The 20,168-nt window shown below is 46.9% G+C and overlaps 1 protein-coding gene across 1 annotated transcript in view; it reads right to left on the minus strand.

The window, feature by feature from the left end:
• pola1 (polymerase (DNA directed), alpha 1) overlaps nt 1–20,168 on the minus strand; it is a 99,559-nt gene that overhangs the window by 27,944 nt on the left and 51,447 nt on the right. The window contains exons 33-35 of the mRNA XM_063207395.1: nt 18,590–18,771; nt 14,580–14,711; nt 3,289–3,405 (exon numbers count right to left, since the gene is read on the minus strand). Of these exons, the coding sequence (XP_063063465.1) occupies nt 3,289–3,405; nt 14,580–14,711; nt 18,590–18,771 (431 nt within the window). The remainder of the gene's footprint in view (nt 1–3,288; nt 3,406–14,579; nt 14,712–18,589; nt 18,772–20,168) is intronic.

The raw sequence follows: 20,168 nt of genomic DNA on the forward strand, positions 1-20,168 counted from the left end.
GAGATGGAAAACAATAAAAAGATGGAAGGAGATGTGAGAGGAATAGAGGATGTGATGGAGAGATATAGAGGCATAGGAGAGAGAGAGAGGGGGGGGAGAGAGAGAGAGAGAGAGAGAGAGAGAGAGAGAGAGAGAGAGAGAGAGAGAGAGAGAGAGAGAGAGAGAGAGAGCTGGACAGAGGACATCACAAAAAAGGCAGAGGGATTGACAATATAATGATGGAAAAACAATAAAAGCTGTGATGTGTTGATGGCGAAATTAAATGAATAAGAATGAACAAATCTGCCCTGTCAGACAGAAACCCTGTATTACCCCCACCCTATTAGCCAGTCCTAGTGCAGTGATGGGGGAAGAAAAACTCAGAAGGTGAGAAGTATGTACAACACAGCTTCTTTTCAAATCAAGTGTATTTGAATTTTAACCAATAAAATGGGATCACGTTTAATAATGAAATGTATGACGCAGAACTTCCAAAGCCAGCACTCACGTCACAGCATTGACAGACAATGGACCCTGACACGTGTGGCTCGATAATGTAGCAGAAAATACATTTTAGGAGCATAAAATGAATTATGGCGAAATATTCTCTCAATATTGTCCAAAATTACCTGGTACTGCCTATTCAAGGCAGTTACGTTGATTAACCACCAACACACTGCATCAAATATTGAGTTTTTGCTCTATAACGCAACCAAACACGTTTTTTCCCCTCTAATAACAATAATCAGCTTTTTCTTTCCCATGTCGCCTTCCACGAAACCCAACACAGGTGATTTTACAAATATCTTCATATAGCTAGCATTAGCTACATGAGTGAATTGGGTGGAAGATATTTGTGGATCTAGACTTCACTTTCTGACCATGGAATGTCATTTTGCCGCCTAACTTCCTCATACCCTGCCTCTCTGGAGGTTGTCGGTATTGCAAAGGTCTTTTCAGTCTGTGTGAGTGTCTGTCTGTCTTTTCTGTCCGCCTGCCTGCAGTGTGTTTCAGTCGTCTGCAGGGGTCGACAAACACACTCCTAGTCATATGTACACTCTTTGGCAAACACACTCAAACACATAGCATTGGCCAGAGGGAAAGGTTGCCATCTCGGGTTGGGGAGACGAAGAATCCTCACACTGTCTGTACACCAGTGGTTCCCAAACTGGAGGTACTGCAGTGGGGTTGCAGACATAAGGGACGTTGCATAAAAGCAGGAAACCCACAATTTCTAGCAATACTAGCTGACGGACTATTAATGGAAAACTAATATTAATCCACAAAAATGCCTCAGAATATGGGGGGTGGGGTGGGACGGTCATCATAAAATATTCTTGGCCCAAAAGGGGGTCCTCACCAAAAAGTTTGTTAACCACTGCACTACACAAACCACTGAGCATGAGGGAAAGAATGCAGAAAGTCACACACTACTTCTAGAGCAAAGTTTCCCAACCAGGGGTACGTGTACCATTAGGGGTACGCAAGCACACTGCAGGGGGTACTTGGGACAATGAAAAAATGTATGGAGCATAGTCACATTGGGATATAAAGCATGAGTGAGGGGGTACTCATGGTATGACAAAAAGGCTCAGGGGGTACACGTGACAAAAAAGGTTGGGAAACACTGTTCTAGAGGGACAAATCAGTAACACGAGGAGTATAGAGGCAAAGTGAAGGAGGACAGAAAGAGATGGAGACAAAAGACAAGGTGCGGTGTAAGAAGCCAATAACAGAGAGGAAAGCAGAAGAGAAGAGAAGAGAAGAGAAGAGAAGAGAAGAAAAGAAAAGAAAAGAAAAGAAAAGAAAAGAAAAGAAAAGAAAAGAAAAGAAGAGAAGAGAAGAGAAGAGAAGAGAAGAGAAGAGAAGAGAAGAGAAGAGAAGAGAAGAGAAGAGAAGAGAAGAGAAGAGAAGAAGAGAAGAGAAGAGAAGAGATGAGATGAGAGAGAAGAGAAGAGAGAGAGAGAGAGAAAGAAAGAGAAGAGAAGAGAAGAGAAGAGAAGAGAAGAGAAGAGAAGAGAAGAGAAGAGAAGAGAAGAGAAGAGAAGAGAAGAGAAGAGAAAAAGAGGAGGAAAAGAGAATAGAGCAGACTAGTAGAGGAGAGGTGCATTGCATCGTGCGAGTCAGCAGGCGTGAGGATGCGAGTGCATAGCTGGCTCCACAGCACCATCACCTGGTCACACACACCAGTGAGGCACACAGCTACCAACAACAGCAGACGCTGATAAGGAAGAGGAGAGGAGAAGAGAAAAGAGGAGGAAAAGGAGGGGAGAATGGGAGAGGAGCAGAGGAGGAGGAGAGGAGGAACGTATAGGGGATATGAGGAGGAGAAAAGAAGTGGTCACACATACCAGTGTGGAACACAGGAACTAACCAAAGAAGACGCTGATCTGGAAGAGGAGAGGAGAGGAGAAAAGAGGAGGATGAGGAGAGAGGGAGAGGAGGAGAGGAGGAGAGGAGAAAATAGGAGGAGGAGGAGGAGGAGGAGGAGGAGGAGGAGGAGGAGGAGGAGGAGGTGGTGGTCAAACACACCCCATTGCAGCACATATGGTTGGACCGCAGCAGATGCAGGACAGGAAGGGGAGAAAAGAGGAGGAGGAGGATGGAGGGAGGAGGAGGAGGAGGAGGAGTGGGGCAATAAGGAAAAGGGGGGGGGGGCAGGAAGAAGAGGGTGGGTGGGAGGTGGAGAGGAGGATGAGGGGACAGAGGAGAAACAGGAGACCAGTGTGCGGAAGATGCAGGAAAGCGGAGAGAGGAAAGGAGAGGAGGAAGACAGAGGTGAAGGAGGGAGGAAAGGAGAGAAGAGGAGAGAAACGAGGAGGTATGGAGGAAGAAGGGAGGGAGGGAGGGAGGAGGGGTGTAGAGAACAGGACGGTAGAGGACGGCACACTGGCAGCATAGCAGTGTCTCTGGCATTTGACAGATGGGCACATTAAAACCTGCAGTGTGCTAGGGTCTCCTCACTTCTCAGTGTGTCTCACGTCTGATCATCCCTAAAGCTCACAGGTGTCAATCAAGGGTGATGAGAATCCCTGCCTTGATTTCATTCCCACACGGGGGACTTTAGTAGAAGAGTTATCCTCTTTTCCACCAGACAGGCACCAATACACAGACACAGACTAGGGCACATATACAGCTGGACAGTCAGAGAGACGGTCAGTAAAACAGACAGACAGACAGTGACAGTCGGACAGACCCTACATCTGGCATTCAACAATATATTATCGCAACACACAGACATACACAGAAACATGCATATGGGTGTACACACACACGCGCACACACACAGACAGACAGACACACACGTACCTCAGGCCGGAGTGTGTACTTGGAGCAGCTGGGGCAGACGGGTCCACTGCGGGAGAAGAGGATGGGCAGCCGGCGGGAGCGATGGGTACACGCCTGGTCCTCACACTGGAGCCAGCCCTGAGGGACACACAGAGGCAAACACATACATTCATATACACCACATCACAGACAGACAGACAGACAGACAGACAGACAGACAGGTGATACCTTTTATTTGTCCTTACTTAGCAAACCAATGTAATTATATGACAGGTTCTTAATACATGTGCTGATAATAGGCATACAGTTTACATATGGAGTGGAGATGGTTGTTAACATGTCATTAAAATGGTGACAGGTACTAAATAGATACCAGTGTCTATTTATGCACAGCACCATGTATGTCATCTTCAGTCATTGTATCTTCATTTATGTCAGTAGAGGATTATGCGAATGAATTATAGTTAAGTATAAACACGTTTGTATGGATATACCACATGCCATATCTTACATGCTGTGTGTGTGTGTGTGTGTGTGTGTGTGTGTGTGTGTGTGTGTGTGTGTGTGTGTGTGTGTGTGGGTTCATCTATACCAGTGCTTCCCAAAGTAGCTTTATCTATACATTGTGTGTGTGTGTGTGTGTGTGTGTGTGTGTGTGTGTGTGTGTACATGTTTATGTTAATATGGGTACATCTAGTAGTTAGTGTCCACCGTGTTCATGCGCTTGGATTCCCACAAGTCACTCTGTGCACCCATGTGTGGACAAATGGGCTTATACACATGCTTCTGTGTGTGTGTGTGTGTGTGTGTGTGTGTGTGTGTGTGTGTGTGTGTGTGTGTGTGTGTGTGTGTGTGTGTGTGTGTGTGTGTGTGTGTGTGTGTGTGTGTGTGTGTGTGTGTGTGTGTGTGTGTCTGCGAGCATGCTTATATATGTACGAGTGTGAGAGCAGGTGTGTGTGTGTGTGTGTGTGTGTGTGTGTGTGTGTGTGTGTGTGTGTGTGTGTGTGTGTGTGTGTGTGTGTGTGTGTGTGTGTGTGTTGAAGGGGGATTGGCTCCAGACAGGTGCAGGCCCAGTGTGGAGGCTGCATTGTCATTAGAGCAGCATTACCCACATTACCAGAACCGACAGCCCCCTAATCACCCACACACACACGCACAAAACACAACTATATCCACTGAAACTAATCAAATAAAGTGATAAACTGGTGAACCACAGTCAGTTCAAGGATTTAGAGTATTGGTGCTATGGAATATAATTATCACTCTTATATTAAACCGAGCCATGATCTGGTGCTGGTGGCCATCTAAGCTCACCTATTGAACATGCACGCACGTTCAGCACCCAATTCCCAGAGACTGCGCTTTCAAAAGAAGAAACCAGCAGATCTGAAAACTGAGTCCAGTAATTAAAACAGTGAGTGGCCTTTTAGCAGCAGCATGGCTGGCTTGGTTGTCATGATGACCAACGCAGCTATTTTGGCAGTCACATCTGGCCAAAGCAAACCGTTTTTGTTTTTGAACACTTTTTTTGAAACAGTCCCTTCTTTTGTAGAAATTAACAACAATTTCACAGCGAACAGCATCAGCTTTTCAAGTCCATGTCAGACCACAGGTATATAATATGAGAGAGGAGGTATAATCAAATCTACTGCTTTGGCACAGTGCTTCAACAAATGCTTCTGTCAGACACAGTATATACACACCTACCCGACCGAGCGAGACGTTTACTTGGGCACGGAGACAATTCTCGGCTGAATGAAATGACTGAGACCCACTTGATGGCTTAATTGGCTTCATTACAATAAGCTTCAAGATTTCACTGTTTCCATCCAGCATAATGGCTTTAGATTTACATATGCATTAGTCTTAATACTAAGCTACTGACAACCCATTGGAATCACTCTGTACATTCTGTGGGGCTTGGAAAGAGGTGAAAGGGAGGAGAGGGGAGAGAGATTGGTGGGGGCAGGTTTGGTGGGAGGGTACATTTAACAACGCCTTAACGACACTGAGAAGGGCTAACAAACGAAGCCCAAATACAGAAAGACAGAAATCAAGAGCAGACTGAGAGTGATGAATGAGAAGAGGAATACAGGAATAAAAGACAAGAAAGAGAATGAGGAATGAGGAAAACCGAGCAGAAAGAGAGAATTAGGAAAGACAGGGTATGGGAGGGGAAAAAAGGAAAAAATGGACCAAGAGCAAGGAGAGACATAAGAGAGCGACAGACACAGAAGGAGAGAACAAGGAGCAAAGGAAGAGAGACAAGAAGTGTAACAGCTGGTACTGGCAAGGAGACGGATGCAGGACAGGGCCAGCACAAGGGGCAGATAAGGCCAGCACACTCAGAGACACATAGAACACAGTGTTCACGCACACAGACGCACACGCACACTGAGGGAGGCATACTGTGTTTTTGTACACATGCTGGCTTAAACCCACACACACACACAGACTCGTGGATGGTTTAATTTGGTTCGATTTCCGGCAGCCTTATTAAGTGTAGTGCGTGTGTCTTTGAAGCTTATCTGCAGTGTATTCCGTACGCGTTAAAGCCAACACCTCCCCCTTGGTCTTATCTTTTACCTGCCGCTGCTCCGACAAACACACGGCAAGGAAGGCACAGGCCTTATCCGCAACACACACAAAAGACTATCGTATCAACTGCTCCTTTTAATTTCCTAATTAATCCGCAGGTGTCGGCCACGAGGAGAGTCGGGCAACTCTGCGATAATTAGCCACGGAGCACCGAGGCAGGGGAGACGGGCTGTTGGGGCGTAATTGAATCTTGACATATGTGTGCTGTTTGATTTTCATTTTGTGGAGTATTTGTGTGTGTATGTGTGTGTGTGTGTGTGTGTGTGTGTGTGTGTGTGTGTGTGTGTGTGTGTGTGTGTGTGTGTGTGTGTGTGTGTGTGTGTGTGTGTGTGTGTGTGTGTGTGTGTTATGAAATCACAGTGTTTGCCCCTTGGGCCTTCTCATTGTTAGTGTGTGAGACCCTGGCCTGAGCCAACATAACCGTTCCCATGGGCTTGGAAAAGGAGAGAATGATTAAGCATTTCGAGAGAGAGAGAGAGAGAGAGAGAGAGAGAGAGAGGGAGAGAGAGACAGAGAGAGAGAGAGAGAGAGAGAGAGAAAGAGAGGGAGAGAGAGAGAGATAGATAGAGAGAGAGAGAGAGAGAGAGAGAGAGAGAGAGAGAGAGAGGGAGAGAGAGACAGAGAGATTATTTCAAATGGAGCAGATACAAAATACTAACATTGTAGCTGCTTCATTGCTGCCATTTGTTTGTCCAATTAAGATGTCCTTTATCATTTTAGAATGAGGAGAGACAGAAGGAAAGGAAAACAGAGAAAGCAAAATGTTAAGTGTGGGGGGTGTAGGTTGAAAAGCAGAAATGACAAAAAAGAGACGTAACAGAGAAAAGGAGAGAGAGAGAGAGAGAGAGAGAGAGAGAGAGAGAAGGACAGAGATTGTTTCTGCAACAGCTGTTTCTCTCCCTGTTGGCTAGTGAGTGACCTGCGACTGCTCATCTGAACTCCCCTGACAAGTTACTATAGCGAGGCGGCCAAAAAGAATTTACCCATCATGCCCCTTGCTCCCCCTGGTGCACCTGCCCACTGACCCAGAACCACTGCTCTCTGGAAGGAGTGTAAACACACACACACACACACACACACACACACACACACACACACACACACACACGCACACACACTGCAAACTCCCAAGTGGTTCATAGCACAATCCAGACCCAAACACACACACCCCTGAAGAAAACACAACAAACCACTCCTGTTGTCCTCACACTAGAAATGTGACTCTCGCACACACACACACACACACACGCACGCACGCACGCACGCACGCACGCGCCACCCCAAACATATGTAACGGTTCTATATAGCACTCAAAGAATTGACAAAATGAATCACAAACCGTCTACTACCCACAACCCATTTATCATTTAATCACCCAGAGTCATATCTGTAAACGCACGCGTCGCAAAGCATTTAAAAAAAAAAAAATCCCACCGACACTTCAGACTTCCCCATCATGCCATCATTCATGTACTACGCGCGAACGAAACATAGCCATTACATCGAACACACATTCATGAAAGAGCAGTGATTTCATACACACTCATTTAGACGTCTCAACTGTGCAACTGTGAACGATCGTCTGAGGGGGTGGGAGGGATGGAGAGAGAGGGAGAGAGAGAGAGAGAGAGAGAGAGAGAGAGAGAGAGAGAGAGAGAGAGAGAGAGAGAGAGAGAGAGAGAGTAGACTGGGTGGGAGGGAGGGATGAACGGAAAGAGGGGGAGAGAGAGATATATAGAGAGGAGATGATGATGATGAGAGAAAGGGGGGGGTGGGAGAGAGAGAGGTTTAGAGAAAGAAAGAAGCGAGGGGAACAGGCATCTAATTGGGAGGGCGGTGGGGAGGGCGAGAGTACCAGGATAAAGGGGCATAATTGCATAATTACACCAGTCGATACCTGACACAGTCAACGCTGGCACTCCTGCACCCGTCAAATGAGTTCACACATCATTTAACCAAACACACCAGGGCTGAGACCTGCACCCAGGGATCACAGCACACCACACCACAGCACAGCACTGCACTGCACTGCACTGGTACCTTGCTTTCTCTCCCTCTCTTTCTTCCTTTCATATACTCCTCTCCTCCTCCCCTTTCCCACTTCTACTCTCCCCCTCGTTCCTATGTCTGCCTGCCCTACAAAGGCAAAGTGTAGTAACTACATATTTTTGTCAGAATTCAGTTCAGACTGTGAATGGTCAATTATCTTGTGACAAAGCCTTATGTTCCAAATGTCTCCCGTTTTGGATATGTTGCTGTCAAATTTGCAGTAACTACAATATCCAATCTAATGCCAAAATAAAGGCCTTTTTGAAGTTTCCATGTCGGCATAGTTACTGCACTTTGCGTTTGTAGCTGGGCCCTAGGGATCACACCACACCACTGCACAGCACCTCAAAGCACAACACTGCTGCCTTGCGCTCACTCGCTCTCTCTTTTCATACGCTCCTCTTCTCTCCTCCTCTCCTCCTATTTCCCTTTGCCACTCTCCCTCTTTCCTATGGGCCCACGGATCACTGCAATGCACCGCTCCCTCTTTCTCTCTCTCTCCATTTCTTTCTCCTTACGCTCTCCTCCTCCACTCTTCTCCTCCTCTTTCTCCCGTCCTCTCTCCTTTTCTATGGGCCCAGGGATCAAACCACTGCAATGCTGCTTTGCACGACTCTTCACCACTCTCCCTTTCATCTCTTCTACTCTTCCCTTCTTCCTCTCCTCCCCTAGTCCAAAGCAACCTTGCTCTTCCTTTACACTCCTTTCATCATCTGCTCCTCACTCCTCCCCTCTCTGCTCTGCTGATGATTCCTCATCTTTCCTCTCTTCCACTACAGCTCTCCTCTCCTACAATCCTTAAATCTTTCTCATTCCTTCACGTTCCTTTCTTCTACTACTCCTCCTCTGTCCAGTGGCCCTCCACTCCTGCCTTCGACTGCGATGACATCATCAGAAGACTTGCTGCCCTCCTCTCCTCTAACATATCTGTTCATGCTCCATGTCTGCCTCTGCCTCTCTCTCTCTCTCTCTCTCTCTCTCTCTCTCTCTCTCTCTCTCTCTCTCTCTCTCTCTCTCTCTCTCTCTCTCTCTCTCTCTCTCTCTCTCTCTCTCTCTCTCTCTCTCTCTCTCTCTCTCTCTCTCTCTCTGATTTTTTCATCACTCCTTTCCAGCACTTGTTCTTCCTAAACTACTTTGTCATCTTTACATCATTTGAATCATTTTAAAATCTCCTTTCCCCCTCTCTTTCTCTCCTTTCCCTCTGTCCCTCCGTCTCTCTCTCTCCTCTCCTCCCCCTCAGTCACCACCTCCTCTTTTTCCCTTCCCTCCAAAATGTCCAATCTCCTTTCAGAGCGTGACTGCCTCCTTCCTTCCACCCCTCCTTCTCTGATCCTCCTCTCCTCTCCTCTCCTCCTATCTGTGAAATCAAGCCAGAGTTGTTCAGCTATCAGTGACAGTAATGAGAGGTACCATTAACCCCCAGGTCCACACACTAGAGAGAGAGAGAGAGAGAGAGAGAGAGAGAGAGAGAGAGAGAGAGAGAGAGAGAGAGAGAGAGAGAGAGAGAGAGAGAGAGAGAGAGAGAGAGAGAGAGCACATCAACAGGATTTACGCGCCTTTTTTCAACTTTATCTTTAACCATGAAGGAATGCAACAAAGAAATCCTCCCTAGAAATCCACCTGCGCTCGCTCTCGCTCTCTCGTTCTCTCGCTCTCTCTCTCTCACACACACACGCACACGCTAGTGTGTGCAATGCCCACACCCTTTTCCCCTCTCCCTCCCCCTCTCATTTTTCTAAACCACTGCGATTACAGCAGACTGGGGCGGAGGGAGAAAAAAAAAAGAAAAAAGAGAGACAGAACAGAAAAAGAAAGAGCAAAAAAAGAGAAGAAAAAAAGAGAGAAATGGGGCCCAGACAACAGGCTCTGTGGGTTTTGTACTTCAGTAATCAACAGATGTACTTACAAGGCCAGTGGCCGTGGCTGCAGCGCCGGGGACTGAATGGGGCTGAAACCGCGTCCACTTTGTACATCTTCGGCTTAATCAAGCCTTTTCTATTCAGCAATTTGACCTTTTGTTCAAAACAGGATTATCAGCCCCCTCTGCACTCCACCTCCCTCCCTCCTCACTCACACCTACTCTCTCTCTCCCACACACACACAAACCTCTCCCTCTCTCTCCAGCACCCCCTCTCCTTCTCCCACCGTCCTTGCTAGCTTCAAATCCCTCTGTTCCCCAAGTGTGAGCAAGCCAGTTACCAAGACACGCACGCAGACACACACACACACACACACACACACACAGAGCAAGCCAGTTACCAAGGGCGACCCGCGTGACGAAGATAATTGCAATAATTTGTTAACCGCCATGGCAACGCACATTAGAATGGGGGGTAAATACAGAGGGGGGGCACACTACTCATTTGACTCAGGACGCCAGGGGATGAAGGGAGGGGGGGATGACAGGCACAAGGAAAAGACAAAGAGGAAGAGATAGAGAGGGAAATAAAGGAGGAGAAAAGAAAGGAATAGAGGGAGGAAGGGAGAGAGCAACCATACAAGTGGTTGACAGAGAGAGGGAGAAAGAGCAGAGGAGATAGAGATAGAGAGAGATAGAGAGATAGAGAGATAGAGAGATAGAGAGAGAGAGAGAGAGAGAGAGAGAGAGAGAGAGAGAGATGTATATTTGCTTTGTCTACAGAAGGGCGGCCTTATTGATAATGGCATGGGGGTTGAGTTGGGTTGGTGTGTGTGTGTGTGTGTGTGTGTGTGTGTGTGTGTGTGTGTGTGTGTGTGTGTGTGTGTGTGTGTGTGTGTGTGTGTGTGTGTGTGTGTGTGTGTGTGTGTGTGTGTGTGTGTGTGTGTGTGTGTGTGTGTGTGTGATTTCTCCAGTGATTAATGCCTGGCTGCTGCTGCTGCTGCTGTCGTTCCACAGGAAACTCCACAAACAAGACCACGACTTCCACTCTGTAACCATGTAAGCCTCTCTCTCTCTCCCTCCCTCCCTCTTTCCCTCACTCATTCACCTGCTCTTTTTCTTTCGCTCCCTCACTCGATCACTCTCCAACTCAATCGCTCCCTCCATCACGCTCTCTTTCTGTACTTCCCCGTCTCACTCTCTATGTCCGTGGCTTTCTTTCCCTCTCTCTCCTATCCATTTGCTGTCCTTTTTCTCTTCATCCCTCTGTCTGTCTTACGCTCATACACTTGTACGCTCTCTGTCTCTCTCTCTCCTCTCCCCCTCTCTCTCCACTCTCTCTTTCTCCTCTGTACCCACCTCCCCTCACTCCATCACACAGGCTTGACTGGCTTTCTCCCTCCAGCTCTGCGAACAAACAGCTCTATTTGAGCGCTCCCCTCCACTGAAAAGAATCCTTAATTACACAATATTACCCCTCTTCATTGCACTGGCAGAGGGAGGGAGGGGGGACCTGCTTAGCCTAAGCTAAGCCACCGTGTGTGTGTGTGTGTGTGTGTGTGTGTGTGTGTGTGTGTGTGTGTGTGTGTGTAGGGGACAGAGTGTGTGCGTGTGTGTGTGTGTGTGTGTGTGTGTGTAGGGGACAGAGTGTGTGCGCGCGCACGTGTGTGTGTGTGTGTGTGTGTGTGTGTGTGTGTGTGTGTGTGTGTGTGTGTGTGTGTGTGTAGCATTCAGAGGCAGCAGCTGTTTCTCCCGGTATGACAATGAGAGCAAGAGACTCGAGACTAGCGAGGGAGGTGGCTACATTCACACCACTAATTGATTTCTGTACAGCCCTGTGGGAGAGTTTTCCACACGCCTACACACACATCCCTGACTCAAACCTGTGTGTATAGCGCCCGTGTTCCAGACCCTGACTAACGATCAACACACACACACACACACAAACACACATGCACACACATTTCATTCAAACCTGTGTGTAGCCCTTGCGTTCCAGACCCTGACTAACGATAAACAACTCTCTCACTCACTCTCTTTCTCTCTCTCTCCATCTTCATTTAAAGCTGTTCTGTTGAATAGCTCTGTATTCAAAAACGTGGATATTCTGTGTAGTTGTATTCCAAAATGATCCTTTATTGCTGAAATCTACTAAGTAGTTTCTTAACGGTTCCAGTTTATGGTGTTGGGTAACTTTTCCTTCCCCTCAAAATGTCACTTTCCTGTGTGTATCCAGCACCCAGCAGGGTTTTACATTACTTGATGCATTTAGCCGAAGTGCTATTGAGCACTCAAAGGGTTTGTCCCCAGTAATGCATGCACCCCTTCGAGTCACACACACACACACACACACACACACACACACACACACACACACACACACACACACACACACACACACACACACACACACACACACACACACACACACACACACACACACACACACACACACACACACACACACACACACACACACACACACACACACACACACACCTCCTCAAGGCAATTAAGGGCCATGTCACTGGAGACATGACATGAGCACCAGGTGATCAGTGTTGCGGTTGTGCTCTTAAACCAAAGGGCCCGCGGCAGAGCTGGGCAAGTGGTAGAATGGGGAAACGCTTTCACACAGGCACACACACACAGTGTCTCTCACTCTCACTCACTACCACATACACATACACATACACATACATGTGCGCACGCGTGCACACGCGCACACACACACACACACGATAGGTAAAATGCTTTAACACATCCCCTAAGACTTGCCAGTCGCCCACCTGAGGCTAGATATCAGATCTTGCTGTGCATTGGCATGGAGAGAGACACACTTACCAATCTCCCTTACATTAAGGTGTGTGTGTGTGTGTGTGTGTGTGTGTGTGTGTGTGTGTGTGTGTGTGTGTGTGTGTGTGTGTGTGTGTGTGTGTGTGTGTGTGTGTGTGTGTGTGTGTGTGTGTGTGTGTGTGTGTGTGTGTTAAATAGGCTACTTGTCTGACCCGTCATGTCACACATTGTAAATATTAAAAGGCACAAACATGAAGGACTGACAGGAACATTTGAGCTGAGAAGAGGGCGTGTGTGTGCGTGTGCGCGTCAACATGGGCGCATGTAGGTGTAAGACAGTGTGTGTGTGTGTGTGTGTGTGTGTGTGCGTGCGCGTGTGTGTGTGTGTGTGTGCGTGCGTGTGTGTGCGCGTGTGTGCACGTGTTGAGAAGGGTGTGCTCGTGGCATGAAGTCCATCCAGGCCCCAGCAGGAAATGCAAGGTTCTGGTAAATTGTGCGCGTGCACACACACCGACGCACGTGACTCGGGTGAAAAGGCAGGCTAATAGCCTCACTGCTAGAGGCTAGCAGTTAATATTAGCATTACTATTTTGTTCAGTTACTGCGTTAAAAGGCAGAGTGTGAAAAACTTAATTTCAAACTTTCCAGCAAAGAGAAAAAACATAATATTTACAATCTTTCATATAGTCAAGGAATTGCACATTTCAGAAATGAATAAAGACTAAATACTAGTATATCTTCCCTAAGACCTTCGTCTTACACTTGCGTTATAAATAAAACAGACTGAGAGTCTGATTTCTAGGCAGGAGAACAACACTTACGGTTTAATACAGAATACATGTGTGATAAAAAACATACCAAATCTGATTTTCGATAAAGGGCACTGAAACAAACAAACAAGCCAGCAAGCAAAAACAAATAAATAAATAAAACAAAACAAAAGTACCAAGTGGCAAAGAAAGGCTTCATGCATATTAACAAACATCTCTCTCTGATCAGGGGCCTCTCCATTTACCCACCCAACTCCAATCACAATCACTTCAGCACAGGGAGCACTGACTGCTTTTCTGTCTCTGGTCAATCAGAGATTTGAAACTCTCACTTAGTGCTACAGCTACTTCAACTGCATTGACAAATTTATGACTGTAAGAATCTGGCGTCATTTGATTTTTAGAGATTGTGTGTGTGTGTGTGTGTGTGTGTGTGTGTGTGTGTGTGTGTGTGTGTGTGTGTGTGTGTGTGTGTGTGTGTGTGTGTGTGTGTGTGTGTGTGTGTGTGTGTGTGTGTGTGTGTGTGTGTGTTGGGACCAGGCTGTGTCGCTGATTTCCAGACAGAGATTTTGGGGTGTGTTGCAATTTATTTACTGCAAGAGGGAGTGAGACTCCAATGTCTTCTAGCTGTTCTAACCTTGATTACAACAAGTGTTCCCTTAAAAAAGCACTTTTAACGTAGGTGACTACGTGTGTATGCATTCTTGCAGAAAGTAAAATGTTATTAATCACAAATAAATAGAAATCAGAGGATGTGTGCAACGTAATTGTGCTAAATTGACAACTAAAAACAAATAAAGTCTTACGGTGTGTGTGTGTGTGTGTGTGTGTGTGTGTGTGTGTGTGTGTGTGTGTGTGTGTGTGTGTGTGTGTGTGTGTGTGTGTGTGTGTGTGTGTGTGTGTGTGTGTGTGTGTGTGTGTGTGTGTGCACTTCGCTAGCAGGACACTGGCAGGATGCACTCCTGTATGCCACACGAACACAGAAAAAAATGTAAGAGCTACATCCATTGTAACGGTTGGTGAAAACGCAGAACGCATTTTGTGTTGATGTAACAAATGGTTAAATTGTGTATGTGTACTTACGCTGTAGCATTTCCAAGTGTGTGTGTGCGCGTGTGTGTGCATACTTACGCTGTAGTATATGCATATGTGTGTACTTGCGCTGTAGTATTTACGAGTGTGTGTGTGTACTTACACTGTAGTGTGTGTGTGTGTGTGTGTGTGTGTGTGTGTGTACTCACGCTGTAGTATTTGCGGATGTGTCTGCGTATGTCGAGCAGCAGCTTGTTGCTGATCTGGGTGTAGTGGTCCACGGGGTGGCCCTCACACGACACCTGGAAGCACCGCAGCAGGCCCGGCTCAAGCTTAGTACCCTGCGGACAGACACACACGCACGCGCACACAGTCATTTCATTCACGGGATGGGAAAGCAGGAGACAAGGCCTATGTGAGGGACACATGGAGATTACGGGTACAAAACCAGTGGCAGCAAATGGTTTTCAAAATAAAATTGTTCGGTTTCATATGAAATAGTACATAGATTTCCATTGAGCCAGTCAGCGTTAATTACAAGGTCATGTTCCTCCTCAGTGAAGAATACGGCAAAAAAGAAACCAACAAAAAATTACAGCCGCAACAGGACCGCGACCTATAGCTTGAGGCAGGGAATATCGCTCCTGCCCCCATCGACCTTTTCTTTTTGTCTAAGTCAGATACACAGCCTTACCAAGTTTCACCTTTGAAAGTGAAAGTATTTTTCTGATGGAAGATTGTGATCAAAATATTTAAAAAATAATGTGTCTACTAAAAAATAGTGATGACATTTTTACCATTTTGCCCACCCCTAGTGTATAGTGAGAAAAAACCCTACACTTTGCCTGACTCAGCGTCTCTGAAGAGCCTAGAAAGGAGGCCAATGGTGTTTGTTCCATTATGTCTTCAAACCCACGAGCATCTGGACTGACAGCATAGTGTTCACCGCACAGGTGGAAGAACATCCAGTGCAGCTGGTTACATTTTCTGTCCACCATGACACTTTTCCAACTTGTCATACAGGTGGACATGCTGGCTAATGCCACAAGCTAAGCGGATCAAGAGCTCTGTCAGAGAAAAGGTCAAATTGTTTTATTATGCTCATGGAAACACATGCATAGATACTATAAAGCACAAGCACATGCATGCAAACCCACACATACGCACAGTCTCTAAGAATATTAAGCCGGGTACCACAAGTGCTCAACGGTTTTTCATCACAATGGCATGAACTGGACACATTATACTTGACATCCTACACAGCTTTGACTCATTGTAAACATGGGGGCCAGTGGTTGGATAAGGCCTTCAGTGCCGCCATTCACAGCCATTCTGTGTTTTGTTGATCTAGGTTCGAGAGTGTGCCTGTGTGTCTGTGAGTGTGAGTCTGCAAGTGTGTGTGTGTGTGTGTGTGTGTGTGTGTGTGTGTGTGTACTTGTGGGGATCTATCAGACATCTGCTGTAGGAGGCCTGTCTGTTCAGTCTTCAATTCTCCTTTGCGGTTCTATTCCATCCTCCTCCACCTCTTCGCTCTGCATTCATCTCCATCAGTGTTTGCATTCCTCCTCTCCTCTCTCCTTTCCTCCTTCACTCCTCTCCTCCTTTGCTCTCTCTCTCCCTCTCCCGATAAGGCCTCTGCGCTGCCCCAGAGTCAAGGCTTTCCTCTGAGCTCATCTGCCAGTCCCTTCATCTCCTGTGCACGTGTGTGTGTGTGTGTGTGTGTGTGTGTGTGTGTGTGTGTGTGTGTGTGTGTGTGTGTGTGTGTGTCTGCAGCGATGTAATGCATTTCTTAATTAACACTAAGCCTTATCGGGGTATGGAGGGGTGTGTGTGTGTTAGTACAAAAGTTTCTGTTTAATCAAAAAGCGATGTGTGTGTGTGTGCGCGCGCGCATGTGTGTGTGTGTGTGTGTGTGCATGCCTGTGTGTGTGTGTGTTCGAGTGACATAGTCCACATAATGATTCATTGCCCTGTGTGATTAACACCTTAAACCAGTGTATAACCAGTGGATGCCAGATGGATTAAATATGCCAGTCATGTGATAGTGTGATTTCGATTTGGGCTTCTCTGCGAGCGTGCTGCAAAATGAGTGCGTATGTGAATGGTGTGTGTGTGTGTGTGTGTGTGTGTGTGTGTGTGTGTGTGTGTGTGTGTGTGTGTGTGTGTGTGTGTGTGTGTGTGTGTGTGTGTGTGTGTGTGTGTGACACATTGACAATGACATTATGCTCGTTTTCTATTTGGTGTGCGTGTGTCTGTGAGAGTGTGTGTATGTCAAACTGGGTTACTCTTCTTCTGTGCCCTGATAGAAAGGAAGAGAGCGAGAGGGAGGGAGGGAGAGAAATCAAGAAAGGGAGGGAAATAGATGGGGAGAGAGGGGAAGAGCGAGAGCGAGAGCGAGAGAGAGCGAGAGAGAGAGAGAGAGAGAGAGAGAGAGAGAGAGAGTGAGAGAGAGAGAGCGCTAGAGTGTGTGAATTCTCTAGACGGAGGGGAGGACAGGACAGGCCTTGGGGCAGAGGGGGAGTGGATGTCACATTTTATGAGTTTCTGTGAGACAAGAGAAAGCTGTGTCTCAAGCTCTTAATTAGAGGATGATAAGCACTGGCCCGGCACCCACACACACATTTACACAGACTCTCCTCCTCACACCCATATCATTCCATACACACGCACACACCCAACCCTGCCAACCTTGCTTCCCGTAGCCCGCCCCCTGGAGTCACTACCCCCTACTATCCCAGGCCACCTGCCCTCTACCCAACCTCTTTCAGTCAACCCCCCTCCGCCCCCCAACACACACACACACCCACCCACTCCGCCCTTCTCCACTTCCCCTGACCTCGGCCCTGCACTGCACTGCGACTGATGCTGATGCTAATGGCCACATGGGAGTGAGGCCACAAGACTGACATGCCCAAGTACACCAACCCACCTCTCGCGTGCTCTCACACACACACAGACACCATACTCACACGCTCTACAAGCATGTACGCACGTACGCACGCAACGCACGCACACACACACACACACACACACACACCTGACATGCCCAACGCCCAAGTACACCCACCCCACACACGCATATCCACCCGACCCACCTTCACATCCACACCCTCTCTCTAAGGCAAAACGCACACCCGTGTTCAAGACAGACACAGCTGCACACAATCTCTCTGTATAGACACCCATAAGCGGCGCACTCTGTTGGTTAAAGATGAGAGCTCTGCCTCCCCGACTTTGTCGTGCCAGGAAAATTGGGCATCATAAACACCTGTGGCCCGAGCCCTTACACACACAAACACACACACAAGTGACCAGATGGAAGGGGGAAACTATGACGTCACGGTTGAGATTCATCAAGCCCAGGGGGTTGCAGAGGACAGGGGCATTTCACTACTCTCTTGCCCTTCAAGGCACCTGTGCTATGTGCACGTTAAGTAGTGATGCCATTTAAAAGGGTCACATAAGTGTCGTTGATCTAGGCATGGCATTGGCATAGAGTGTGACAACAAGTAAACAGGGTCAAGTATGAGGGCCACTGACCACTAGGAGCAGAGGACATAGTTAGCGATTGCAGATACTGTAGAATGGCAACAGACTGCGTCCTATGTGTATGAGTGGGAAGCCAATGCACTTTTCAATGTCTGTCCATGTTGTCATCCCCTGTTATTTATGTGCCTACTTGGTTTTGCTATGTGCCTGTTTGGTTTGCCATGTGCCCGTTTGCTGTCTGGTTGTATTGTTGAGTGCTTTAAGCGCACCAACTCTACTGCTGAAAGAGCTACAGTAAACTTGAAATTGATGCATCTTAAAATATCAGTATACTGAATATTCAGCAATTTGCAAACAAAAGGGGGGTATAATCAGGAGCTTCCAAAATTACTTTTTAAAAGCCCAAACAAATGTCTGGTTAATACCACTCAAGATTTCGGAAAGTGTTTTTCAACCACTGAATACTAATGAACTGTCGTGTAAAGAAATATGCAATCGAATGAATGGCTATACATACAGATCCTTCAAAGACTTCTCGGTGCCACATGAATACTAATAAAACATGTGAATGAGACAAAATAAACAGCCAAAACATATGGCTGATGTGCACCCAACCCCACATCGCTCCAGGGCCTGTAACAAATATCCTGTACCTAAATCACTGTAAGTTGCATTGGATAAAAGCGTCAGCTAAGTGTAATGTAGTGCAGTAGTGTAGTGATATACATACAGCTCCTTCGAAGACGTTGTCGTAGGTGTTGTCTGTGCTGCACTGCGGGCAGGAGAAGGTGAAGCGTTCGCAGTCCCGGTAGCGCTCCTCGTCTGTCAGCTGGGCCGGAACCCCCAGCATGCCGTCATTCTCATCCTCACGCTGCTGACGCTGCTGAGCACGGAACTGGCTGGGGTCCAGCCCTGACAAACACACAGAACCAGAATAGAGGATCTTTAATAATAATAATTAAAAAATAACTTTATTTGTATAGTTCTATTCATGCAAATGATTTTAATATATAAGGTGGACTGGAACTGGCTACTGGGGTCCAGCCCTGACAACAACAGGAAAAGAGGATTTTAATAATAACATAAGTAGGAATCACTTAACCTGTAAAGCACAATTCATGCAATGCAAGCAGGTCAATGTGACTAACAGCTAGATTACCAACAGCAGGAAAAGAAAAAAAGAAAAGAAATACGGTAGAATAGGTTGAGTAGGTATGCAGATAAGACCCCTTTAGTGACGACAGATAGGAAGGACAAGGAAGGGAGGGGCCATTAATAACAAACTGGACACATTGGTGTGTGTGTGCGCGCACGCGCTTGTGTGAATAAAAACAGAAAACGCAGCTAGAACAATGTTATGAAAAGGGCAATACAAGATGGTACACTTGGACTACAAAAGTGACCGATAGGGAAAGGGAGGATGGTGACTGTGAGTATGGTGGGGACAGAACAGGGATGGCATTCATTACAGACTGGGCCAATGTGATAGACAGATATCGCATGTTACATCCCAGGACAGGGTTGGGTGGAGGGGGCAAATAAACATACACATACACACAGACCTAAAACAGTGTGCTGAAAAGAGCAATCCACGATGATGCAGACAAGACCACTAAAGTGACAGACAGGGTGGTTGGGGACAGGGGTGGGACTCATAACAAACTGGATACATATTAAATCCTAAGACGTGGACGGGGGTGGTGTGGGGTGCAAATAAAAACACACTGGGAGCTATCAGATTTGTAGCTGGCAGCTGACATCATGCAGTCATTAAATAGCAGCAGCTGAATACCCAAGCCCTCTTCCCAGGTGACATGGAACACCATTAACGCACCGAAGAACGCAACGGTAACACACACACAGACACACACACACAGACACACACACAGACACACACAGACACACACACACACAGACACACAGACACACGACACGACACACACACAAAAAAACACTCACCATCACCCCCTACAGTCATTTGGCTAAGTGAATAAGTGAGTAAATAAAATAGTGTGGAGTGCGTGACTACTGAGATTAAAGAGCAGACACAGACACCCAGCTGCCAGCTGCTGCCACCTACAGACAGATATGTGCAGTGCAGCCGGCGAGAAGGAAAACAAGAAGCACAAGGGGCCTCAAGTTACTGGGATCACCACTTGCCTCCGATGAACTGGCAGGAATTTTTATACCATCAATAAAAACCTTAAGAAGTATGCCAATTTTAGTACAGCGAATTGATTTAGAGCAAAACAAACACAATGATTTAGAGCAAAACAAACACAATGACATGTGCTTGCAAAATACATGAC

The sequence above is a fragment of the Engraulis encrasicolus genome, chromosome 9 (genome assembly GCF_034702125.1).
Source record: "Engraulis encrasicolus isolate BLACKSEA-1 chromosome 9, IST_EnEncr_1.0, whole genome shotgun sequence".
Lineage (NCBI taxonomy): Eukaryota > Metazoa > Chordata > Actinopteri > Clupeiformes > Engraulidae > Engraulis > Engraulis encrasicolus.